This window comes from Chinchilla lanigera, unplaced genomic scaffold, assembly GCF_000276665.1.
Source record: "Chinchilla lanigera isolate Chin_1 unplaced genomic scaffold, ChiLan1.0 scaffold00060, whole genome shotgun sequence".
NCBI classification, from domain to species: Eukaryota; Metazoa; Chordata; class Mammalia; order Rodentia; family Chinchillidae; genus Chinchilla; species Chinchilla lanigera.
Genome location: NW_004955461.1, coordinates 7415363 through 7435800, shown reverse-complemented (window position 1 = coordinate 7435800; position 20438 = coordinate 7415363). Strand labels below are relative to the sequence as shown.

The 20438-nt window shown below is 33.2% G+C and overlaps 1 protein-coding gene across 3 annotated transcripts in view; it reads right to left on the bottom strand.

Moving 5' to 3' along the window:
- Nucleotides 1-20438, bottom strand: part of Phf20l1 (PHD finger protein 20-like 1) — a 73838-nt gene that overhangs the window by 29212 nt on the left and 24188 nt on the right. For all 3 annotated transcript variants that reach the window (XM_013521338.1, XM_013521337.1, XM_013521336.1), the window contains 6 exons: nucleotides 18039-18252; nucleotides 17213-17338; nucleotides 11436-11518; nucleotides 7734-7986; nucleotides 5555-5743; nucleotides 5093-5293 (listed from right to left, as the gene is read on the bottom strand). In XM_013521338.1, the coding sequence (XP_013376792.1) occupies nucleotides 5093-5293; nucleotides 5555-5743; nucleotides 7734-7986; nucleotides 11436-11518; nucleotides 17213-17338; nucleotides 18039-18252 (1066 nt within the window). The remainder of the gene's footprint in view (nucleotides 1-5092; nucleotides 5294-5554; nucleotides 5744-7733; nucleotides 7987-11435; nucleotides 11519-17212; nucleotides 17339-18038; nucleotides 18253-20438) is intronic.

Genomic DNA, 20438 nt, shown 5'->3' with positions numbered 1-20438 from the left:
AATGCAAAAAACAAATGAGCTACACTCATTAAAATGAGAAAAGTATCTCTGAATCACACTTGCTGGCACCCAATTTCAAAACCAGTAATGTAAAGTGACTTCTCAAGCCTTTTCCAGTATTCTGAGATAAGCATCTCAGATTCTTCTGGCTAAAAAGGAAGCAATCCCTGAGACTCTCCATGGAAACAGCAGGCTCCGGAGAAGCCATGAACATTCGCTGTGGAGGTAGAGGAAGGTTAGAGTTTCCAACTGTAATCTTATTTTTAGCAATCCCACAAAATAAACTAAGGGACAATTTGAGACAAAAAGGTTTTTAAATAGTAAATGCACTGCTGACTTAAAATGTTGGGGGATGATTAAAGACTACTTTAAAACCAACCAGTCAGATTACTCTGTGGAGTTTCTGTCATGCTTTTTTGTCATCCTAACTCAGATAAATCCAATGACCTATCTCTGGTTTTCCTTGGGGACAAAAATATGGTATTAGCCAATCAAATACTATCATTCATAGACTATCTACAGAGGATTCACTAAGAACAGTATAATTATTTTAAGTATGATAAATTTATATTTCATTAAAAAACTAATTCAAAATAAGACTGAATTACAGTAAAACAAGCTTAAAGAATTTCATCTAAAATGAAATTAAATTCACCTAAACTTACTAGCCGCCAATGAGCATCCTGACATTATAAAGGTACAGTGTTTATTATTCATATCCAAATTAACCAAAATATTCTGCAATAAAACAATAGTAAGTATTCCGCGATATGTGTGTATTAATTTGCTCAAAAATGAGAAAATGAAGACAGCAGACTAACCAAATAGGTTTAAAATTACATTCTTATAATTAAATCTCAATTTTGTCTTAACAGGGTTTACTAAGAATATTCTATCACTTCTAAGAATACTTATAAGTTATAAATTAAAAGTAATCCTACCGTACCATAATCTTTTCTTTGGAAGAGACTGACTTCACTAAATGATTAATGATCTAATTAACAGACAAAATTTTAGCACCAAAGGGATCACTGATATCATCAACTACAATCTCTTCATACAGATGAAAAGCTGAACTGCAAGCAGATAGATCTGTTTAATTTTGTTGAAAGTAAGTGCAAAGAAAGCAGGTGGGTGCTTGGTCCTTCAGTGTTCCAGTCCACCCAAGACCACCTACAAAGCCAACTCTTTCTCTGCCTGAGGCCTCTTCAGGGTAGTCTTGTCTTCCTCTGAACCCAGCAGCATTCTGTACCTCTTAAGGGCCTTACCCCTTATATTAAAATAGCTACTCTATGTGTACTTATATTTCAGGTATTAGCTTTGTATCCCTTCTAGATTTTGTTTCTAGGGAACAGACGCTATATCCTGGGCAGATTAGGTTCCCTAGAACCCAATGGAGTTTTGTCCAGGAACGACGGGTAATTATGAGTCTAAGGACCCTGGCAGACAGGAAAAGATCTTTTTCAAAGACTCAATCTACTTTACATGCCCAGATACTAAAGAAAATGAACTAAGATTTTGTGAAGCTGTGTCCCTACATCAAGGGTGGTCCCTCAGATAAAGCATTTTGACAATAACATGAAAATAAAGGCAAGATTTTTTTTTTAACAAATGCAGCAATTATTTTTTCTGCTGATGTGGGCAGCAACAAACAATATTCTATTTTTGTTTGTTTGCTTTTGGTACCGGGTATTGAACCCAGGCCCTTATGCTTGCCAGGCAGGCACTGGGCCGCTGAGTTATATCCCCAGAGGTAACAATATTCTTAACCTTAGTTAGTCCCATTAACATCTATCTCAGTGGAGCAATGTATATCAATTAGTGCAAGCTCACTGTATCCACTGAACAAGCAACCTGTTACAAACAGGTATATATAATCGGATTATTTGATAGGAATTAACAATGGTAGCGGCATTACATACTGTTATCCTCAACAAAGTAGCTCAGTCCACCAGACATAAGAATGTAAGACTGATCAAACAATCAAAGACAGTAACAAGTAAAAAAAAAAAATTAAAAAAAAAAGAAACACTGGAAATGATGCAGAGCTTCACCATACAAGATGGCCTGAATTCAGCACTGTTTCTTATACTGCATATTGTTGTTCTCAGATCAGTCATTATGATTACCAATTTCTAGCATGAGGTCATGTACCGTTTTTGTGTTGTTTTGATTTTGTCTTCACTGCTGTTTTGTTAGTTTTTTTTAATTTTTTAAAATAAAAATTTATTTATTTATTTATTTTTTTTTGGTTTTTCTCCGGTACCGGGAACCGAACTCACGACCTTGCGCTTGCCAGGCAGGCGCTTTTGCCGCTGAGCTAAATCCCCAGCCCCTAAAATAAAAATTTAATTGGATCATTTGGATAACTTCACTGACCTTTCAGCATCACTGCTAAACTGAGCCCTCTTAATATATTCTGCACACAAAAAAGTAAAAACCTAAGTCTGCTAAACTACTTCCAATTAACAACCAATATTCTCATCATTTAAGCTCCCTAAGAGTTTCAAATTGACAAGAAAGAAAGAAAGAAAGAAAGAAAGAAAGAAAGAAAGAAAGAAAGAAAGAAAGAAAGAGAAATGCCACTGATGCAAATTATGGTGAAGAATGCTATCTGCAGAAAGTTTAAAGAATTCTTCTTTGGTCTTTTTGAGACAGGGTTTCACGAGGCAGTTCAGGCTAGCCTTGAACTCACTTTGTAGCCCAGAATGGTCCTGAATTTATAGTGATCCTCCTGCCTCAGCCTCCCAAGTGCTGGGATTACAGGTGTGCATCACCATGCCAGGCAGAAATTTTAAAGTTTAACATTAACCAAATTTACTTTCGTAAGATGCATAACAATGAAATAAATACATACACACACACATACATATAGAAAACATGCATATACTATATAATATATGTATGTATTATAAAGAAGAAACAAAAAATCCTGGCATTTAATGCTCTACATGTAAGACAACCTAGGGAGAAGACAAAAGTCCTAACATACCACACAACAGTGTAGATGGGGTAGGTGGCAAAAATATTAAGAGTGCCAGTCATTTAGAATTTAAGTGGAAGTAAAACAGGATTTCTAGGTTTTAATTTTTAAAAATGCCCAGTTAAAATGTGACCTGAATTCCATTTTTCCTGAAAAATAAAAAATTGAAAGGGGTCATAATAAATTAGAATTCTACCCCTCCTTCTTCAATACTGTATAAAACCCTCTCAAAAACCAACTTTGAGTAACATTTAAAACCATTCATTTGCTTACTATAAATAATACAAGTTCCCACCAAGCGTACTTCTACTAAGCTCAGAGGATCTTCACTCTTCCAGACAGAGATACAGATTTACTGTATGAGAAATCTAAACTGCTTTCTACATTTCCCTTTCTCAAGAAACTGACTCACTATTTTTATTTCTCAAATAATTATGGCCTATATTCAAAAAGAGAAGACTGCTGTGTACTCCCTTGCAATTCAGTACACTGTAACCATCCTGAGCCCGCAGAACCACACCCCCAGAGTAGGCAGTCACGTCTCTACAAATATCCTAGAAATTATGGGGAAAAAAAGACCAAGTTCATACTCTGGCTAGGAACAATAGTACCTGGGTAAAAGATTTCCATGCCAATCTAAGATACTTCGTGAAATATAAACTGGTTAACTACAGCTACTTACACTTATTTGTACTAGAATTTGAATATATATATTTAAAGAAATATATTTTTACATGCAGATCTAAAAATAATTTTTCCAATGAATATATATCATAACTTTAACATTTTCATATGTTCATTACAGTAAGAGATTCCAGATTGTTAAAGAACTGTAAGACCTTCATCAAGAAAATTACCTCAAATAGTTAATGATAATTCAGAAATCTTTGGAAAAAAGGGAAAAGAAAAATAATTACCCAAGAAAAGATCAGGCTTATAAAGAGTATGTGGATGATGAATCAGAATTGAGAACTGTAAGAAATGTTTTAAAACCTACAAATCTTCATGTGGCATTTTTAAAAAAACAAGATTAAGGGAACATTAAAATGCATAAAATAACTTCAAACATTATAGATAAATTGGATTTATAGATAACTGTGTAACAGTAATAATATTTTTACTTTGAAAAAAGGAGTAAGAAATTTAAGGCAGTAAACTAGTATCAAGTATATTCTACATTACCTTGATCATATTATTTCCATACATTCCACCACCAGAAGCAAGCTATATACACTTCATGCTTCATGAAAGGAGTAGTAGTGACCCCAGGGAATATGCTGTTACATACAGTTACCATCAATATATCTGGCTGCAAATCAATAAACTACTTTATGTTCTTCTCCATTTCAGGAATGATTCAATTTAGACTTCTTTCACCTACCCAATTCTAAATTAGTAACTTAATAGAAAATCATTTAAAATCACTATTTACTATTTTAATTACATATACTCTTTAGATGAAGTTATAATTCTATAAAACTTTGAAATAATTCAACCACATGGAAATATGAACTGTCCTTTTGTTAGATTTAAAAATTTGATAAAAAAAGCCCTAAATATGCTTTCAGATTACACACACACACACACACACACACACACACACACACACGCCATCAACAAATGCGTTACATATGGTTGACTTTACATATGGGGCTCCTCAAATAAATTTACAACAAATTATAATCTTGGGGATTCTGCCAAATATGGGATTATATTTCAGATACAGTTATATAATTAAATTTAAACTAAGTGTGTTTTGATTATGGAATTCGACTGAAGCCCTTAAACCTATGAATTGATCCCATTAAATATCTCCTGGCTTTAAAGGGAAGGATCCCTAAAATTCTGTTTAGCTATCATGATTTCTATTTCACAGAAATAAGGATGTAAAAAAGCAAGGAGAAGGAAACAGATTAAAGTGACAAGGTTGGACATCCAAGGAAAATGATCACACAAGAACTTTAAAAATGACAGAAAATGTATGCTCCATACATATTACCTAAAGGTATTTATGAAAAGAAACTTTCTTAACTAAACTGACGAAGTTAAGTATCAAAATGTTTATACCGGGTAACAGCAAGCCTAGGTACTTATAAAGAACCTTCTTACCTGCTGCTGCAAGAGCTCCTCTCCCATCAGGGCCTGCTTTGGAAGGATGAGTAAGCATTTGTGTATCTTCCTTTTCTGTCTTGGAACATTCATTATGGTAAGTGGAATCTGGGGCTAGTGATGTTGCAACTTCTGAACCACGACTTAAGTCGAGAGGGAGACAGGATCCCAGTTTCTCCAGTGGCAAATGCTCATCAGGCACTACATAAAACAAAGAGCGCAGCAGAATATCAACACAGACAAAGTGGCCTGGTTAATATCAATGTGGAACAGTGGTGCATACATTAAACAGTGCCTGGCACAAAGAAGGTACTCACTACATATTTGTACATGAGGTGCTTATAATTGTAAAATATGTAAGAAGGAAAAAGCAGAAATTTCTTAATATTCTAATAGTCTATCTCTTAGATTTTTCTTTATCTTCCTTTATGTGTGGTTCTGTAGGAAATCAATATACATTACCCTCTGGTACAGAAGACTCTTGCTGATTCTGAGAACTGATGGAGAATACTTTCCCATCAGTGGCTGAAGAGGGAGAAGAAACCTTTTCTACAGAATCATCAGGCATGGGTAGGGTGGCTAACCGCTGAGACCTTCTTCTCCGCTCACTATGCTTGCAAGGTCTAGGGGGATTCACAGGCTGTGGAGGACCTAGAAAAAGATCTTCAATGTTCACGAAGCAGATACATACCAGGATCATCTTATAATATTTAAGAAGATAAATGGGAAAAATTATTCATATTCTGCCCTCTGACGCTGTTATAAGATATCCACAAGGAACGGCATGTTGAAAAGGCAAAAACTGTGCCCTATTTACAAAAAGAGTTAATCAAAAATTCTAAAATCTGAATCCTACTAGAACTAAAAGAAAATTACATGGAACATTAACTTCAAGCAGCTCCCCCAAGTGACAGACTCTAATTCTAACTCTGCAATTCTCTAACTGCAGATTATTGTGTAAACTGCCATTTTTCCTTTGGGAAAATAATTTCTTGATAGCAAAAAACAAAAGGAAAAAATATATATACCCCTTTTGCTACATTACAAATCTAGACCCTAAGGAAAAAAGAGGGGCAAGGGCGTAGGTGACAACACTCTTACACAGGGTGTAGTTGGGGTTTTACTTGCCAGAGTAAAGTTAATGCACGTAACTGAACCCCATCCTCTTGCTCCCAAACAGGTTTTTACAAAATAAAATATCTGGGCCTGATTCATTAAAAAAAAGCGAACACAAACAAATTAATGTATTTATTCTGGGCAAATAATGAAAATTGTAAAGAGTAGGACACTATTCTTATCTTCATGTTACTATTTTTTAAAAACTTCTTTTACAGTGTAATACAAATGCTTGCAGACCTTTTAACTTTAAGACTTCTTTCTGCTTGCATATAAACCAATTTGTTAGAGTAGGAAGATTATATAAACTAATAAATTCATGTTAATGTAGAAAGAAAGTGTTCTAAAGGTGTCAATGCTTTGGTTATTTAAGAGCAATTTTACAACATTAAAAATAAAAAAGACATGATAATAATTGGAAAAAATGAAAGAATAAAATTCAGCTATTATAACACTGCTGTTAAAATACCAAGATCTAAAAGAAAGTGTTTATGAATGTCATGTGACATTTTAGTGACTAACAGTAAGGCATGATAAATGCCATAATGAAATGAAGCTTATGAAAAAACAATTGAGGCTTTGTGTTCCCACACTTCCTTAGCATTTATTGAAAGAACAAAATAAAAACAAAAATATTTGATCAAGAATTGAAAAAGTTTAATAGTATATATGGCAAATTAATGAAAAAGAATATTTTTGATAAAGTTTTTTCAAGACCAACATCCTTACTGTGGAAGACACAATGAAGAGTAATTCCTAAGGAAATGTGTCATACTCATTTACTGATTACGTTACGAATTTATTTGTTGAATAAAGAGCAAAAGAAAAAGTGTTATTTACCCCATTATTTTCCAAGTAACTGCTTTTCATGTCTCTAATGTGAAACATTAATGTGAGGCATTTGGAGTCAATGTAAGCCTTGTCATATATATTCAAGCCCATAGTGAAAGGCAATTTTTAAAAAGACTAAGTTAACTCTTGAAAGATTAGTAGTACTGAAATAGTGAAACGTTTAAAAATATAATCAAGGAAGCACTCTTCTCTCATTAAGAACACTGAATTCAAGTCTGCACTGTAAACGTTATAAGAATAAATAAAACATATTGCAGACGTTTGCAGACAAGTAGGATACTATGCCTACGGATAGGAATTGTTAGGAATTAAGTTAAAAAATCTAACGAGTTCTTCTGTGTCTGTTTCTTCTTTTGTGGGGGGAGTTATTTGTTTTTTTGTAATGAATCAGGCCTCGCATTGAGCTTTGATTATTACTTGAGGAGAGTCCAACTTCAGTGGAATTTGTGTGATTAAATATTAAGGTTTCTCAAGCAGCAGTAGTCTCTGAACAATTTATCAGTTAAGAAATGTCTGACTTTTGCCCATGGATAGTTTCCAGTCTGCCCTATCATAGCCACGTAAGTTTGAGTTTTTAAAAAGCAATTTCATAAAAGTACAATATAACTACAATCAAACTATCTTAATGTATCTTACAGGATTAAGGAACTATTTTTTAAAAATCTGTGCTCACTAGTTTTATTTATCACTGAAGAAGAAAGCTGAGATACAAGCGTCAAATCCTCGACTTGTATTAATTCTGGGGAAAGTGGTGATTTAGGGGGTTTTATACACCCAGAAGAATCTCCAGATTCATGTTTGCATTTCTTGCTGCGAGCCTTCCCTGAAGACAAAGTTGAGGATAACAGTGCAGGTTTCTGAGTGTTGGCAGAACTGCTAATGTCAGCTTCATTTTTTTTCTGACTTTGAGGTTTAGGTGCAATCGCCTGAATAAATAATAAAAAATTGATATTTTTATTTTGGTTTCTTCATTTTTGCTCTTGTATTCTATTTTGATTGTTAAGCAACTTTAGTATCCAAAACATTGTTAAGCAACATATAACATTTCTATTACAAATGAAAAACCAAAAACAACCCCACAAATTATTAACTAAAAGTTGAATAGGTTGTCTTTAAAGGGATACTGTCAACTTTCAGTCTAATATTTTTAATACATTATTTAAAATATTCTCAGAATATAAAACAATATATTAACCAAATATGTAAAGTATTAAATTAAAATACATCTCCTTTGGAAAGAAAATTTCCAGAGACATTAATAATTATTAAATATATAAGCAGCATTATTGTTTTTGAGCATTAGAGGAATATATTTAAACTTTTGACTTTTGAATCTTTTCTTATAAAATAATTTCCTTTATCAAGCTGAATGTGGACATTTCCCATAAGTAGACAGTTTCTCTTTAAAGAAAGATCTCAACAGGAAAACAATGACCAAATTAACGAAACATCTTTAACTCATTTTAGTGCTGAAAGCTAGTTTCATAAGCATAATGCATCATGAAATCAGAGCTACCAGCAATAGAGAGTTAAAAGACTAAAAAACAATACAAAACAAGCAACAAAAAAGAAAAACCAAAGAGATAAACTGTAAGTTAAAAACATTGGATTTAAAACAAAATACGTCGCATTCTTAGATGAGAATTTTTACCTTTTTCCTGCCAACTGATACTTTTAAAAAAAATTAGAACTGTCAGTTCTTTCATAAAGAATATTTTTATTCACTTGGCAGTAAAATTTCCTACATATGTAAAATTATGGGTGCATGTGTCTACTGCTTAAAGACAACAGAAAATAGCCACATTGGATAGGTTTGCAATCTATCATGCTGGAATTCTTATATCTCATCTCTTTCTGATATATGTATCTGAGAGCAAAATATACACATTTTGAAAAATCTATGATAGGCCACTATAAAGAACATGCTTGTTCTCAAGAGAACCTTTTAACTTCCATATATTTTTTGAAGAATGATCACCATCTGCAGTCTGCTATTCTCTGGAATATGAAAGATCACTGTCTGGGGACCAAATAAATAATTCTGTTCCCCCTAAAGGAAAAGGCCCTCAAATTCTGGTGGGGAAAAGGTGTATATCTGATATTAAACAAGGCACTGCTGAATATTCTACAGATGGCAAGTGGGACACACCACATAAAAGGCACGGTGTCAAGTGCCCCTTTCATTCAGTTCTCATTTCTACTTCTTAATTTACTTGTTATATATGTGTATAAGTGGGACTAATCATTTGAAAAAGTACTCCATAAATGGAAAGTATTCCTAAGTTTGTCATAAAAGATGTTGCCAGGAAAGTAATTAGAGCCATTACTTGTAAATAAACAATTTTATTGTTCATCTTCACATGTGTGAAAGACATCACTACAGCATTCATTACTCTTAAGTTACAAAGTTATAAAACAAAATTTTAAACTTAAATTAATCTTGATAAGGTGCTTAACTTCTAAACAAGGACAAATTAAACATTTTAAAAAACTTACTGAATTATTATGCATCTAATGCAAGTTTTATCCAAAAGTAATTATAACATGACATTTCCCTAATACAATTAAATAATCTATAGTTAATAATCTGAGAATGAGGTTCAAGACCACATAGTTTGAATCTTTTAAAAAATATAAATAAAATAAATCCATTAGCACAATAAGTTTTGGCTATATGCCTGCTATCAATTTATGTCATAAGTGACATTACTGTAAATCATTAGGACAATAAAAGTTAGTGACAATCAATACTTCTCTTTCAGGTCTAATGTTGATACCAAGTGAGATGTAATTAAGAGCTTTATAACTCGGCTTTTTTACTCTGAAGCAAGGCTAAGATGTAGCATAAAAAATAAGTTTGTTTACAAAACATTTTCACACTGAAGTCAACCTGAACGACAAGTAAAAAATGAGGAACATCATAATATTCCTTAAGATCTAAATAATTTACAACATTTCATTAATGATTATTGGTCTCTGTTACAAAACTGGCAAGGACTCTCAAAAAAAGGCTGTAATTATGTATATATAAATTGCCGAGTTATTCTGTTTTCCTTTTTTAACTCAATTTCAAATTGTCAATTTCTGTACTTCTCTCTGAAATGGGTACTGTTATCTATACTACCTTCTACATATAATAATTTTCATAACCACATTCACCTCACAAGATTGTGTGTAATGAAAGATTGACATTGTAATGAATTTTCCAGAAACATTTTATTACCCAAGTCCCTGATATATTGCATTCTGAGAATATCATAACAGTGGTGATAGTACAAAATATTGTTATATCTGGGACAATAAATATAGTAATACACAGTAAAAAAGTCATTTAAAATTTGGTTGATATACGGACAATAACGGCAAGGACTTAACCGTTTGATGACAACAAAAAATCAGAAGGTAGTTATTGACATATTAATCAATTTAAAAGATCACTGATTTAATACAACATTAATAGAGGCACCAAAACAATGCACTGTTATTAAATCAGGCCTAAAATAACCTGAAAAACTCAATACAATATCAATTAAATTTGGACTATTCTTTAAAATGCATATAGAGAAGAGCAAAAAGATACTCATCTTAAAGTCTTCTTTATTAGACTACTAATAAAGAAAATTAAAATAATACAAAAAGGATATATTAAAACTACATTAAGGCTCAGATTTTAAAACAGGAGAACCACGGAAATCCAGGTATGGCTATTACTGTTTTCTTACAGTCTTACAGTGCCTAAGTTAAGCCCTTAGAGAATGTAACAGCATGCACAGTTCATTATGTACAGGTATTGTGGAAATCTGAAGGTAGCCAAGGCAAAATCTAGCAACTGCAACCTTCACTTCTAAATTCCTGTTAGGTGGTTTAAAGACAGACCCTTAATAGTTTTAAAACTCTCTTTTTTACTGTAGTTATTAAAATATACATCCTAGCAAAAATGTATGGCTCATTGATCAATTCATAAAACACATAGTCTAACACCAATTATACAATATAAAAGAAACTTCTTACAAAAGAAGCTTTATTTGATGTCAAAAAACCCTGTTTTAACTCACAAATGAGAAGTATTTGTGTAAGGGTCTTTTTGTAAGCTAGTTAAAGGTGATCCAGCTGGAAGTGCATACCCTGGGATGCCTGTCTTCAGGCCTTGCAAATTTGGAAACAAAGGCTTTAATGCCAGTCTACTGAAAACAAACACTAATCAAGTCTGTAGTGTACCTGTATACCTTGAAGAAGGCAGAGTTAAAAATATATCATCAGTTAGTTTCCTATTCCCATCTCTTATCAAAAGGGCAATTTCAAATACGCAGATACTACAGCTCCACGATCATTCCAGTGGGAACCTTGAAAAAAATCAAATGCTACCATTTCATACCTGCTCCAGCATTGGAGCTGTTTCATTGTAGTCTTCTTTGTGTTCAGCACCATCCACCCCAACAGCTTTGGATGCCAACAAACCTTGAGAAAAATTGTACAGAAATGGCTTATTAGAAAAAATACTGGTATCACCCTACTCAACTTCTCAAAACTTGTAGGAGTTGAAAATCTCAATACTTTTTCATTCATAATAAAAATTTTCAAATGCTCACTTTTCAAAAACACAAACACCCTTAATAAGTCAAGGCACTGAATCAGAACTTCAGTGTTCATATAGTTACCTGGGTTTTTAAAAAAATACTCTTTTAAGATTTCTTCTCTCTCTGTAAAAATTTAAAATTCTGTGATTCAAAAGTCCATATTAAGACTACTTAGATTGCTGACGCTCATAAAATGTACCACAGGCAAAAATAAATTTTGTTTCATTATTAGCTAAAGAATGCTCTTAGGTTTAAATTTCATTTAGATCCTTTGATCTAAGCTTTGTGTGTCTATCTCTGTTTTCAGTTATACCTTATCTTCTCACCAAAGTTCCAAAAACATCAGTGGGTCCATTTTATGTTAACAGGAAAAAAGCAGGGGTCCCTCCTAGCGCATCTTGACTTAGAGCTTCAATCTACACAGGAAAAAACTTGGAAGTTTCAGTTTTCTCCAATACATATCACTAATTTTCAATTTTAGAAAACAGTACCTTATTTGGAATATATATTATTTCACAAAAATAAAAGGCTGTTTTAACTAACAATTGAAAAATGTTTACTTGGTTAAAATTCCTTGCTAAGTCTGTCAGTGCCTTCAATGAAGCCAGGCTTTTAAGTACTGTATAATGACATGTATTGGTTTTTGTTTATGGTCACCTTGCTTATAAAAGGCCATCACAAAAATAATTTGGTCACATGACAGCTTTGTTTCAAAGGGAACATGATAACAACTGACAATATAATAAAACTGTCACAGCAACTATACCCCCTTTTGTTTCATTTTGTTTTGTTTTTTGGTTTTTCTCCGGTACCGGGAACCGAACTCACGACCTTGCGCTTGCCAGGCAGGCGCTTTGCCGCTGAGCTAAATCCCCAGCCACCCGCCCTTTTGTTTCATAGGAGAAAAAAGGAATCCTCAAATACTATACTCTGTTGAGCTATCTACAAGCGTCACGTCTTGACTCAGTGGGAATTCATACGTTAAAATTGTATTTTTAAAGTAGCACTACAGCCACATGTTTAAACAAAAGTACCATTGCTTTACTGGAAAGTTGAATATCTATAGCTTGGACTGAAACATAAGAAACAAAAAGGCCAGTATAAAGCAACAATGTGGGTATATCAATGACTGGTATTAACAGTGTACCTGCACCAGTTTGAGAAAACAACTTACATGGTTTGTTCCTGTCTCACACTTCATATAGTATAGATTTAAGTGGAAAAAGAAGCATGTAAGCAACTTAAGTGTTTTTAAATAATTTCAACCCTACTTATATTCTGAACATATTTTACATGACTAATACAAGATGTAGCATGGGTTATTTCTCTTAACATTTAAAATCACCTTAACTACCTTTTTCTTCTATAACTAGTATTCTTGAGAATTTATGAATGACTGAAATAAAAAGAAAAAAATAAGAGAACCAAGTTCTTTTGCAAGAAAATGAGTAGAGGTTCTATTTCTAAGGGCTAGTCAAACACAGCAGGTATTTGCTATTCAATATGTTAAATACTTGTATCTTCTATTTTGTTTCCTTTCATATAGGTGGTAGAAAAAGATTTTAATGCTCATCAATAGACAGCATGGATCACAAACTATACAATAAAAAGTACCACAAGTATTAAACCAAATAATTCAGCTATAACCTGTGAGTTTACATTAGGATATTACAGAATCAGTTAATGAAAAGCCATTCCCATGTAATGTCTTGGGAAGAAAAAATAAAAGTCTTGGGTTGTGCTCATAGAAAATATTGAAGCAGTGAAGAAAAACTATTCAAAAATATAATACTTGGTCTCTAGAGAATTCAAAAGCCTGAAACATGATCAGTAAAGTTTTGAATACTTTATATGCATGCCAACTGTAAAGTTATTAAATAAAAACAACAAAGGGAGACAAATAATGGAACAAATACTTGAAGACAGGACTTTACTTCTGCCTTAAAAGGCGATCCAAAATCTGTTATCTAAACCTGCTAACATTCTAGGAAGAAACACAAAATCTATACAAAATGAGAGGATGTAACTGAAGTGAAATAGAAACAAATTAAAATAATTTTAATTATTTGTAAATACTTATTATAAATATATTATGAACAGGCACTCCTCCTGAAGACTATCCTAAAAGAATATGTTATACAGCTTTAAGAAATCAGTGGTGCCGGGGCTGGGGATTTAGCTCAGCGGCAAAAGCGCCTGCCTGGCAAGCGCAAGGTCGTGAGTTTGGTTCCTGGTACCGGAGAAAAACCAAAAAAAAAAAAAAAAAAAAAAAAAAAAAAAAAAAAAAAAAAAGAAATCAGTGGTGCCTTGTTTCACGAACACTTTTGTTTGAGGACAATTTGTTTCCCAAACAAGCGTTTGGCAAAGTTTTGTTTTTGTTTTCAAATTCTGCAACAGATGAAAAGACTGGGGTCATTTTTCCTTCATGAACACAAACATAGTCATCTTTTTCCAGAATTGTGGAACAAATTAAGTTCATAAACTGAGGTACCACTGTATTTAAATATAAGGTAGAAGGAGAGTATCAAATACACATCAGTCCTATCCACAAACAAAATCATCACCTCACAAAACTCGATCTAAATATAAAATACAGTCCTTTTCTCCTTGCCAATAGGAATAAATAGAAGAAGGGCTAGAGCTCCCTGAAATGCTATAAAGAACACACAGAGAGCAAAGTGGTTCAATTGTTGTTCTATGTTTCACCCAGGTATTTCAAAGGGCGAAAGATTTATATGAACTGAAGAGAAGCCACAGTATTCACCCAGGCATTTCAAAACACTATCTTTTTGCTGGAACCAATAATCAAGTATCTTTGATATTATTATCAATAACATATTACTAATCAGTTCAAACCCCAGACTTTTCAAACTACAGTAAAAAAATTCTTTAAATTGCAAATACCCATCTGAACAGGTAGAATGTCCAGAAACTCCTAAGAACAATTATAAATAGACCACTCAATGTTACTGCTTCCTCTTTTACCCAACAATGTCTATTTTAAAATTTATTCTTAATTTGTCTGCAGTCTTGTACCAAATGTATCCACTCCTGATTTCTACACAAAATTGTTTTATTTGTTTTGGTTTTCTGAGGCAGGGTCTAGCTTTATAGTTCAGGTTCAGAATCTAACTATGTAGCCCAGACAAGCCTCAAATGTGATGATTTTCCTGCCTCTTCCTCCTCAGTACTAGGATTACAGAAATGCATCACTATGCCTGTTTTTTGTTTGTTCATTTGTTTGTTTTGTTTCTTTGAGACAAGGTCTCAATTCAGCTCATCTTGAACTTACTACATAGCCCAGAATAGCTTCAAACTTACAGTGATTCTCCTGCCTCGGCTTCCCAGTGCCAGGAGTACAGGCATGAGCCACCGAGACCAGCAAAACTGTCTATTTTAAATCTCTATGTATAACACATGCTTTAACCATCAATAAAGTATATTATATAATGAAAAATAAGATACTTGAAGTGCAATTTTTTCAATGTCTACCTATTTGGAAACTCAAAAACCCAAACTTACATTACTCTGTACCAAAATAACTTCTAGACAGATTCACTTATTTTCAGGTAGAACTACCTTTAAAAATAAAATAAAATGCAATGGGGGATATACCAGAGTAAGATACTATTGATTCTAAGCTGCATTCCTCTCAATATTAATGCAACATAAAGACACATATAGGTGAGACTGATAAATTTTAAAAATATACCATCATTCTAAAGGAATTATTTTATATTAGTTCTCATCAATATGTATGGACCATAAGTGAAATTTATTGTACAGAGGCAAGTTCAAGTCTCAACCAAGACCATCTTATAATACCTACTGTCCTTTGACATGACACAGTTGAGTTGTAACATGAAATCCAAAGCAGATACAGAGAGATAAATTCCTAAAAGGGTTACCACACACTTAAGTCTTCTGAGTAAATAAAAGGGCAAGACCATAATGGGTTAACATTCATAAAATCTTATGCATTGCTGCTGTTGCCACACAATTGTGCTTGAAATTCCCAAAGAAATGTGACAGGAAGTCCCTCCACAGAAGCGACAGGGCATTACTAAGCAACCAGGACTGTAACTTGTGCACGGCAAGATGGTTCTTTTTTCCCCACTACTGTCTTTCCAAGGCCACACAAAGACAATGCATCACCAGGGACTCAAGTTCTTGTTTTTAATTTAAATGTTGAGCTTGAACTAGAACCTTCCAGTAAGGCATGTAAGAGTAGGCATATGAGTGTATTGACTAAAACTAAAAGCAGGGCATGTCATCCAGATGGAAGGGAAAAAAACATGATGCTGGTAAGCTGGAAGTCATTGTGTGTCTCCTCCGTCTTTCTTGATCTTGACTCCTCCATCAATGCTGTTTCAATCTTTGAATCCGGGAGTCAGAAGCACTATTCCATTTCTGTCCTGCATGTAGCACTGGGGTCCACACTTTAAGGCAAAACTGAAGTCTCAGGCTGCCATCAGAACAATCCCTTAGAGAACATTTTGGTTCTCTCCAACACTAATACTTTCTAAAGAAAAGGTTCAATGTGTTAAATAATTTGAAATATTTCCTGTTTGGGGGGCAAATATTTCCTTTATCAGATGAAAGCATGAAAATAATATGAACAAAGGGAAATAGACTGAATATTCTCATTTGCTGAAACCAATTGTGATCACTTAGATAAACAATATAATCCAAGAGTGGTTCTTAACCCTCAGCTTGAGATATGTAGCAGTAGGTTTCTTCTCTTCAAAAATTATGGAAACCTGTAATTTATGTTTATTCCTGTATTTGAGAATAAAAAACAAGCTTCTTCAAAAGATTGTAAATGAATGCCACAAAGGTTTATACAGTTTTATTAGACCAAAGGTGGTAAAAAAACGTATTGCCCTTAAAAAAGAATGTATGACTGAATCATTAAGATATTTCAACTCCCCTTTAATATTTACTAAAAAAAAAAAAAAAAAAATGTCCACAATTTCTTTAAGACCAGGTAAATGAGCCTGAATAGGCCTGGAAGTGCAAGGCCTAGGATGAGTGGCCCTGATTCCAACACTTCAAACCTGTCTTCCGTGAACACTAAATAGGCTAGGACTGTCAGCGTGCTCCAACATCCTAGCACTGCTACATCCCAAGTCACAGGCAGGAAATAACTTTGACTCAGATGTCCATCTTTCCAAACATGTACTGTTCCATTCTTAAGTGAGTATGATCAAATGTGAGAGTGCTGTATAAGATATTTAGAACCCTGGAAATTATGTCACCATAGGTTGATAAAATAGTTTCTTATAGAAACTACTCTTACCACCAAGAGATCCAAAAGCTGTACAATTTTGTAGTGATTGAGATTATCAATAGCCTCACAACATCCCTGTGAGGTAGGTAGAAAAATCTGTGCTATCTTTCACATTTTACAATAGAAAAGTCTAACAGTGTTGAAAGACATTTACTATGAAAAACTCAGACCTACGCAATTCTTATCAACTCATTACACTGAACAAATAGTGCAGTTTACTTTATTAAAAACACTACTCTAAAATGAAACCCTCTAGTCCCCCCAAAAAGAATCATTGTAGTTTACCAGTAATCTTGTTAAGTCGAGCTCTCTTTGCCTGAAATGAGTTGCCTTGATTATTTTTCCTCTTGTTTGATAATGTGCTCTCTGACTGTGGAAAGACCATCTTTGGAACGTTCTCTACATGAAGTCCTACTTTTAACAGAACAAATACATGAGTGTTTATCTAGAATCCAACATTAAAACACAAGTTTTAAAAAAGCAAAATATAGTAAAAAGATGCTTTGTACAGTTTTTTCATTTAGCACTTGATTAAAACTTAAATAACACAAATCCCCCCAGACTGACACATCAGAAATAAACAATTTTTTTTTTAATTTAAAAAATAATTTTTTGAGACAGGGTCTCATTATATACCGTAGGCCAACCATGACCTCTCAGTCCTGCCTCAGCCTTACAAGTACTGGGAGTATAGGTATATACTACTATGCCCAGCTTTAAGCAGTTATTCTTTAAGAAAGAAAAGAAAGAAATGAATAACTTAGTGCTTAGTTCCATAAAACACACAGATATGTGTGCAAAGCACCTAAAAGGTTAAAGAAAAAAACAAAGAAAACAAAAAACCTGAGCAAAAGCCTACTACCAAGAATTTGCAAATCAAAATTACAACTCATTATTCAAGAATATTGACAGCATCTAACATGAAGTACTGATATAGCTAATCTTCAGATATATTTGTATAATGTTAATAAAGTTAGCCATTGTATTATGGTAGGTAAAAAAACCTAATAATCTCATAAGTTTGATAGTATAGTGGCCAAGGGATTTGACTTATTGTCTACCATGAGTTTATCAGTGTCAAAAGGAAGGAAAATAAGAATGTATTTTATACCAAATGTTTCACTGGATGTTGGAAGATCTTCCTTCTTTTCAACTTCTGGTGTGGCTATACGAGTTGAGGTTTCTTCCTTCTTTGAAGGTACTTTAAACCATTTTCTCTCCTCTTTCTCTTTATCTTTATTGCTGTTAGCACTGGTTCGCGGTTTACTCCCTGTTTTATTCTTGGCTGCAGCTGCAGCAGCTGCTTTGACTAAAGCTATCCAATCCTCCAAAGGAAAAACAAAAACAGGTAATGTATTAAAATTTTATCATAATGTTATTACACTAATGAATAAAAATTATCACATTTCCAAAGCTGTGTTCATATATAACCACTTGTAGAAATGGAATTAACTATATCTACATGGTAGATCATAGACATAGTAGATTATCAAATTTAATAATCTAATAGGCTAACTGGATTCCATAAAATAGGAAATTATTTAAAAGCATATATTCCTTTGGTATCTTTTCACAGTAATGCAATCCAAAATACAGTATGTATGACAAACATGACATTCTACCTTAATATTTTTGGATATAAATGCAAATTACCTTTCTTCCTCATAATACAATGGACCATAAAAGAGAAAAATGCTTACATTGTAATCCTATGAAAATTAAGGAAATATATTCCCACTGACCAAATTATTCCTTATTATTGGAAGGATATCTCATTCAAATCACCATTAATTTCATGGAAATTAAAGTATCTTCTAAAGCTTTTAAAGTTTAGAAACAGTTTATCATAACAGCTTTACATTATTAATAAAGGAAAAAAAACTACACGACTTGACCAAGTTAAAGCATACACTATCAGTCCGCAGATTAACCTCTCTTCCTATATTGCACTACTTTCTGCTGATGTGTTAAGAGTTTTCTGAGATGGAAATATTTATTTTTCCTTTAAGTTTTTATCTGTTGCTAAATCTTTCACTTTAACTAAAAATTTAGTGCAAAATATACAGAAAGTTGTAAAAAAGTATAAAGTGGTGTTAATATTTTAATTTTCACAATCAAAACAGGATTTTTTTAAAACAAAGTATTTGTAATATCTATATGGAGTTAATTTTCCACCAAGACCATTAAGCTCTGTCACAGACCACATTTATCCAAAATATAGAATATATTAAATTCCTAATCGAAGGAACTGAAAACAATTTTACAATACCACAATTTTTTAATCACCACAGGTAAACAAAACTAACTATAAAGCTGATGGCTATTCACCCTTGAAAATACATAAGCGAAGATAAATGAGCCATTATAGAAACAAATCTCCCCTGCCCCTGTGTGATGAAAACACCCTGAAAAAACCATGTGATTGCACCTAACATGTCCATTCACTAATTTTCTATTGAACACACTGCTACATGAGCCAGGCACCATGCAATGCATTCAAAAGATGACAGGTGATACAAGGACTGATTCTACCCAACCAAACCTCACAGGAAATTTAAACTGATGATCAGGCAATGTGTCAGAAGATACAATAAAGGAATAGACAAAATGCTATGGGACAACAGAAAAGATTAATTTTGACTGTTTTCCCTATATGCCAGGGAAAACAGAAGCTAAAAGGAGAAAAAGGGCTTTCTGAGCACAGGAGCAACATTTTAAAGCAGTCATGGAAATCATAGTGCACAGGAAAAGGAATGGGGGATGAAAGCTCTAGGAAGAGGAGAAGCTAAATGCATTATAGCTAAGTTGAGTCTTGAGACTAGCATTCGAATGGTAAAAGCAAGCACTACCAAGAGAAAAATGAAGTCAGAACAATGAATAAAGTACAAACAGCAAATACAGTAAGTACACCCAGGCTAGCAAAGTAATGCTTCATGCGGCAGAAAGGATGTTTTTACTGACTTATTTAAAGTATAGCATTTAATTCTAGGTTCCACACTGAGGGGAAAATTTTCAGTGCTTAAAGTAATACTAGAAAATGTCAGGAGTCATTTTCATTTCCAAGATGTTTTCTACCTCCAATAAGGAGACAACTCAAAAAGTGAAAATCATATTGCAACTTTCAAAATTTAAGTATTAAAAAAGCTACTTGATTATATGATTTGTTAATCACAGGAATAATTCTAGGTAGGTGATCAAAGAATTCCTCTCATTATTCTGCTTTTGGATTTTCATTTATTTAAGAGAGGGTCTTAACTATGCTGCCCAAGTTGGCCTGGAACTTGAAATCCTACTTCAGCCTCCTGAATAGCTGTGCTATCAGGTGCACACTACTACACAGGCTTTGTCACATATTTTTTTTTTTTTATTTTAAAGAGTAAAAGAAGGATAACATAATAATAGGGGGGACTTAGCAAATTACAGACAAAATGGTAGGAAATTATCAATGGTTATTGTTTTACATATTGTTATCTACAAAATAGTTTCTCAGGAAAACAAATAGACAAATAAT